The sequence below is a fragment of the Lactuca virosa genome, chromosome 4 (assembly GCF_052849685.1).
Source record: "Lactuca virosa cultivar CGN04683 chromosome 4, Lactuca_virosa_CGN04683_v6, whole genome shotgun sequence".
In the NCBI taxonomy this organism is placed as follows: domain Eukaryota; kingdom Viridiplantae; phylum Streptophyta; class Magnoliopsida; order Asterales; family Asteraceae; genus Lactuca; species Lactuca virosa.
Genome location: NC_136429.1, coordinates 232,033,369 through 232,040,558, shown reverse-complemented (window position 1 = coordinate 232,040,558; position 7,190 = coordinate 232,033,369). Strand labels below are relative to the sequence as shown.

The window sequence follows — 7,190 nt, the reverse complement described above, 5'->3', positions numbered from 1 at the left end:
CACATTACAATTTTACCTTGCAGCCATGGACTCACCTGTACCACTTAGTTGGACCAACGAAGAGGAGGTCGCTTTGGTTCAAGCTTGGATCATAACTGTTGAGGAGGATTTTCCACCAGGTCTGCCAGAAGTTCGGGCTAGATCATTTTGGTCTCGTGTATGTCATTTGTTTCACCATCAATTGGGGCGTACCCAATATCGAAAAAGAAGAGATGTCAAAGCGAAGTTTATGGATATGAAAAAAGGGCCAATCACTTTCAACGTATTTACAACGAGCTCGATAATGAACATGGGAATATGGATGAAGACATTCTCATACAGGTTGCTATGGAACTATACCGTTTCGAATCTGATGGTAGGGAGTTTACGCACGGAGACGCATGGAATCTTTTAAAGAATGTCCCTTACTTTTAATATGCATGTAGTTACGCTGTTTGTTTTGGTTAGTTACGTTGTTTGTTTTCGTTGGTTACCTTGTTTGTTTTGGGTATTTACGTTGTTTGTTTTTGTACGTGTGTTTTGTGACTCCTTTAATGTATGTTGTTTCCTTAATGACGATTAGACATGAATTAAGAAAACACATCCATACTCATTTCATTAAAACATTAAATCATACCTACTACATAATATGACATAAAATGCAACGACGTACATGAATAACTACTACATAATAGGACATAAAATGCAAACGGGGTACATGAATAACTACTTCTATCTGGGAGGTAACAGGACCACCCTTTGATTTGGTATTTCCCAGTGCTCATGTGATGGTATGGAATTCACCGTCTTAGATCTGAATGCAGCTCGATACACGGCAACAATCAACTTATCATCAACCATTTCGTGAATGGCTTCAGACGTACGGGGTCTTAGTGATGTTATAGCGTACCCACATGGTATACCGCTTTTTTGCCATTTCCCACAACTACATACCCTACGTTCAAGTTGTACTTTCCTGGTCTTGAAATTGTCATCGACTTCAAATGTATCCCCATACATACGTCTTGCCACCCAATTATAAGACTTGTTCACACGCTTTTGAACCTTATTTTCAACATAAGGGGTAATCCGAATAGAAATTCTCCCTGCAATATTTGTTAATTTATAAATAATAACACAATAAAAAACAAACTATAAATAAAAAGTTACCTGCAACTTCATCCCGTTCATCATACGTTGATTGTATAGACTATTGATTAACTCAATTATCGTTGTTATAGGTAACTCATGCGTGGAGGTGGATATAGTTTTCACCATTCCAGGAATATCAATCGATTTTACATTGTTACGTATTTTCGGGAAAAATGCACGTGTCCATTTTGAAATTGCTATATTGTCAAGCCAGAAAATTGGACTCCTAAGCAAGGTGTGGAAAGGTGGATTCGTACATGCACTTTGCAACCTTTCCAAGCACAAGTAAAAATCATGAACACTATATGCATTTCATGACTTCCAAAACAATGTTTCAACTTCGGTATCATTATGTCCGACAAAATCTCGTATTTTTCGAGCTATATCTTTAGGACAATACCCATGATACGAATTTGGGTAGACTCTCTCAACAGCAAAGTCTATTTTATCACATAGATTGCTTATGAAACCAACCTCTATATCTTCACCTAAACATTCTTTTAACTTCATCATGAACCATAGCCAAGATTCCTCACACTCTAAGGTTCCCAAAGCAACTGCTAAGAGTAGGGGCTCATGGTTTCCGTCCAAAGCCACCGCAAAGTACATTGTTGTCAGATAATTGCCAAGTAGGGGTACATAACCCACATATATTAACGGTATCATGCACCTAAGGAATGTACGGATCTGCATAAAAAACATACTTACATTAGTGACAAGCAAAATCAAAACGAGGTACATTATCTAGAACTATTAAGTAACTCAATAAAATAAAATGTTATACCACGCAACCTAAAGCCACAAAAAAAAATTGAAAGCGGTTGGTATCGGTCTTCTTAATGGCTGTGAAGGTATTACGATTTGTTCTTTGAAGATTATGCAAGAATATTGGTAGGTGACAAAAGCTTCTTTCGGTGTAAGTACTCATTTTCACAAACAATGAATTTTTTTTACAATCATCACACGAATCCAATTATAATTATACACAAGTTGGTACTTATTTAGAATTCATAGTCAACCCAGATGATTTCATAGTCAAACATCACTGATTGACAAGACAAGACATTGTACTTGTCTGCAGTTCATAGTTCAACTTTTTGAATTCATAGTCAAACCAGATGATTTCATAGTTAAACATCACTGATCGACAAGACAAGACATTGTACTTGTCTGCAGTTCATAGTTCAACTTTTTGAATTCATAGTCAAACCAGATGATTTCATAGTCAAACATCACTGATCGACAAGACAAGACATTGTACTTGTCAGCAGTTCATAGTTCAACTTTTTGAATTCATAGTCAAACATACTTGTTTGTAATAAAATTTCTTCTATAAATTGGTAATAATCACTCCATGAAATTTATCTGTGAAAGTAAGTCATATTTGATCGAATAAATCAGGCGAATGACATACTGCAATTGTGGAGGTGAACGTATCATTAGGATATCGGGTATAGCTAAAAACCCAGGAAGATTATTTTACGCTTGCACTTATATGGTATCATGATCTTAAGTTCCTTGATATTTACACCCTTATATTTATATGACAACTATTCTAATCGTCAATCTTTAAATTTACAGGGACCAAAATGCGGGTTTATCAGTTGGGTTGATGAAGAGAAGGACCAATCTTCTATGGTAATAGCTAAAGTAGCTAACTCTAATAAGCACTTTCATTCAGAAAATAAGAAGTTGAAGATAGCCTTGGTTTGTAGTTAGGTGTTGTTTTTGGCAATTATTGTTTACAAGTTGTAAGCTTTTTAAATTTTTTTTGATAGTTTTGAAGTTGTAACGTCAATAAATTGTTGTATTTGTTGTTATGTTTGAAGTATTGTAGTTGTAACGTTAAAACTAATGGCGGCGTCGTTGTTATGTTGTAACTATTGAAGTTATTAGTACGTCAATAAATTGTTGTAATTGTTGTTATGTTTAAACTTTTGTAGTTGTACCGTTAAAACTAAAACTAATGGTGTAGTCGTTTGTAGTTGTAACATTAAACGATTAATAATCAAATCCAACATTCAATTACACACACACACACACACACACATATATATATATATATATATATATATATATATATATATATAATCCTAATACATAGGACCAAGACTCGACCCCCAATAAATTTTTGCCATCCTTTGGCGAAACTCTAAAGCTGCGTTTCTTGGGTTAGTAAGTTGACGTATTGGTTGTCCTGAAACTAATTGTTCCATAAACATACAAACAAAAACAGCGCAATCTCCCAAATGACTACTTTGTTGGGGAACATTTTTTTCCAAAATGAATTTCATATTCAATGGAATCTTTGGGATGTTCCTCCGTGCCCATTAGTTAATCTTGTCTAAATTATCTGCCACCCGAGCTTCAAATTTGGTAAAGGTTCCATCAGACTTGAATTTTTCATAAGCCCCCCTACCGAGACTGTCATAAAGATGGGCTTCCATTGACTCCAATCGTAGTTCCCCAAATAACCAGTGATTAGGGAATGAATGAATCGATATTAAGACCTGTACAAAGTTAAAAAATAAGTATTTATCTTTACATATCACAATACAAAAACAAAACGACAATAATTAATTTCAAAAATTAAAATTCAGTTTACCGTATCCACATTCCACCAAGCAACCATGAAGTTGGGTATGTAGCAATACCAGATATAAACGTCCTCCAATCGTAACCATCCTCAAGAGCATGGGAAAAATATTTGGAGGCATTATTGTATGTCGGTCACTATCAAATCGTCTCTCCATCAATAGTCTATACCAAATGTTCACATACTGCAAAAGTTATGATACTTTTGTTATTAACTAATAAATAAAAAACAATTACAATAATAAATGAGAAGACATTTTACCGCTTCGTCCAACCATCCGTCGTGTGTATGCCCAAACAATGCACTCCAAAAATCTCTATCTAATACCAAATTGTACAAACGGTGCTGCATCTTATATGCATGAAATAAATAATTTTGTAAAACAACCTCACCGCCTGCTACATAAGGTTGTAGGCTCAACACCGAGAAGTCGTGATCAACAACAAATGCTGTAGGAGGAACGAGGCTTGTAGGTTTGGCATCAATCTTCTTCTTTGGTCTTCTTTTTTGTTTTGGTGTCGTGTGCAACTAAAACAATATTGAAATATTTAAATCTCTATGTTTCAAATAATTCACATAAAAATAAAAATGTATAATTAAGATATAAGCATTTAAATTAAACAAATACCTCGGTGTAAGGAGTACGCATATACTGTGATGGCTTTTGGGCCCTCGGTCTATAGGGTGTAACTTCGTTGACATCAAAAACATAATCATCAAAATGATTTACATTCCCCGTAATTATTAAATCTTCCTCCAACACCTAAATTAATAAGAAATAATCTTTAATTAAAAAAATGTATGAATCTACTAAAAAATAAAATAAATAAATGTAAGTATAACAACCTCTTCAGCTTCACTATCATACTTATCAAACACATCATCATCAAATTTGTTCCTACTACGACCCACATTGTCTATCCTCTCCTCCAACTCCTATATTAAAATTAAGATATTATAATTATTAACGAAAGACACCTTAACATTTAACATTTAAAATCGTGATTGTAATATATATAATAACCCTGTCGTCTTCATTATCAACAAAAACATTTTCATTTGTTTTATTTTTATTTAACGCCTCATCTTCTACAACCAACATTTTCAGTTATAAAATATTAACAAAAATTTTCAAATATCTTAACAAATTATATAAATATAAATATGTAGCGTGTAACAAACCGTTTCAACAAAATTTGTTTGGAATACTGCAGGTTGCTCAAAACTGATGTTCTTCCATAAATCTTCATTATCCACTTCTTCTACAAATACCTCAGTAGGTTCTCGGTTCATAAACACTTGTTGCTCCAGTGCATGTAGCCGTTTCAACACCTCCCCTAACCTAGGTTTCCCACTACGTCCACCTCTACCGTGAGAGCGACCATTAGATGACATATTGGACGAAGATTCGTCTTGTCTCCTAAAATGGTCCCGTACTGGGGAAGGGACTGAATTCCGTTCACCATATACATACTCTTGAAATGACATATAATAAGCAGTGTTGCAGAAATCGGCCTTGGCGGCCGATTAATCGGCGATTAATCGTTTGGCGGCCTTGAACCAATTACGATTAGGGTGTTTGGCGGAAATTGGTCAACTCGGGCTTGGCGGTCCTTGGTGGGTCTTGGCGCTCCTCGGCGGTCATAGGCAATATTTTAAAAAATCAAAATTTTAAATTTTCAAATATTACATCGAATTTTTAAATTTTCAAAATTTTAAGTTTTCAAATTTTAAAATATTATACTAAAATTTGCAAATTTTCATATTTTTAAAATTTTAAATTTTCAAATACTTCATTTTTTAGGAAATATTAATTTTTTAAATAATTTTATTTATAATTTAGGGTCCCCGATTAATTGACGATTAATCCCCGCTTAGTCCGATTAATCGCTTATCGTCAGTCAACCGCCGAGCTACCGCCGAACAGCTTTTACAACCTTGATAATAAGTAGATGTCATTTCATCATCACTCGGTGACATTTTATTTCTTGGTCGTTGTCCCTCCTAAAACAATTTAACATATTAAAAATGCATATAAAAGTGTAATAAGGATTTTTTTTAAATAAAAATATTTTTTATAAACCTTTGTCGTTGTAAAAATCTTGTTCACATCAACCCATTTCAATTTTTTTGTGTCACTCCATCGTTTCATCCTAGGCGTGTCTCTGTTTTTTCTCAACGCAAATCCACCAGCACGAACAGCTGGAAGCATCTCATATATCCATATCTACAATTTTCACAATTATAGTAACAAAAATTAAAATTAAAATAACTAACATATCAATAAATTCTTACAAATAATAATAAATTTGTATACCCTATATGGCACCGTAAATCCTGAAACGGAGTATTTAAAAGTTTGACCACACTCCGGCAGTGATAAATATTTATCTATCTTGTTCCACGTATCCTCAAGGTCGTCATAGGTAAAGTCCCACAAATAGCTACCTCAAGCAAAACTGCCAAAAAAATTATTAATTATAATATAAATTAACATTAATAATATGAAACTTTCAAAGTAAACAAAAAATACCTGTTCCACACATCCAAATTCTCAGCAAAAAAAACCAGTCTTGCGGCACCCGATCGTTTATTTCTTTTCCCAAAAATCATTCACACAAAACGTATATCAGACAGATTCTAACTGCATCATCGTCGCTAGCTTCTAAGAATGGTTGATTTAAAATAAAACTTTTCAGGTCACCGATTTTCACCGAACTATTTGTATGGTTCGGAAATAGACGTTCACGCAATAAATATCTTTTTTTAGTAGTAACTTTTTTTTCTGACACTTTTTTGCCAATATTTTTGGGATACTTGCCGAAATTAAACCCGATTATCAAACAAAACTCTTCCGGACCATATGCCATTTTCGTATCCCCGACTCTAAAATATAACCGTTTTATGTCATCTGGGGATAAAACAGCGTCCGGCCGTATCTGATGAAGAAACATCTTGTGGAACAACAATTCGTCCCCTTGTAAATGAGGGACGTCCAACAAGTAACCAAAAACAGTTCGTCTAAAAATATTGCGTCTTGCACCATGTAACACCTCAAATACTTCCCAGATGTTACACCCCGATCCTTTTAAGTTGACAATAGCTTTCACGTTGAAATTATTATAATCATGCTGCAAAAAACAACAACATATTAGAAAACTAAACAACTATTTCCTTTAAAAATATTCGGATATTAAATGGAATAAATAATCCAACATTCAATTTACAAACATAAACAAAGCATAAACCAACATTCAATTAATAATTTCTATATTTACGCTGAAAAACAATAACATACTATAACAAATTTTCAACTTAAACGACAACTATATACAATTTTTCAAGTTATACGACAACCATACAAACAACCACTAACCAAACATATTGTAATCATTATTATAAACAAAGTACATGCATGCAATTATACATGATTTGGAACAATTTTTTTAACTTTCAACTTAAA

The 7,190-nt window shown here is 33.7% G+C and overlaps 1 protein-coding gene across 1 annotated transcript; it reads right to left on the bottom strand.

Moving 5' to 3' along the window:
* Nucleotides 1-711: 711 nt before the first annotated feature.
* Nucleotides 712-1,740, bottom strand: LOC145105703 (uncharacterized). The gene is made up of 3 exons (XM_079042787.1): nt 1,460-1,740; nt 1,176-1,402; nt 712-1,085 (listed from the first exon to the last, which is right to left on the bottom strand). The coding sequence occupies exons 1-3, from the start codon at nt 1,738-1,740 to the stop codon at nt 712-714; spliced, it is 882 nt and encodes a 293-aa protein (XP_078898913.1).
* Nucleotides 1,741-7,190: the final 5,450 nt, after the last annotated feature.

Coding starts and splice junctions, on each gene's coding strand:
- LOC145105703 (XM_079042787.1), bottom strand. CDS start 1,740: ATGTACTTTGCGGTGGCTTTGGACGGAAACCATGAGCCCCTACTCTTA. Junction 1,403..1,459: donor GATACCGAAGTTGAAACATT/GTTTTGGAAGTC, acceptor GTGCTTGGAAAG/GTTGCAAAGTGCATGTACGA. Junction 1,086..1,175: donor CAATAGTCTATACAATCAAC/GTATGATGAACG, acceptor CAAATATTGCAG/GGAGAATTTCTATTCGGATT.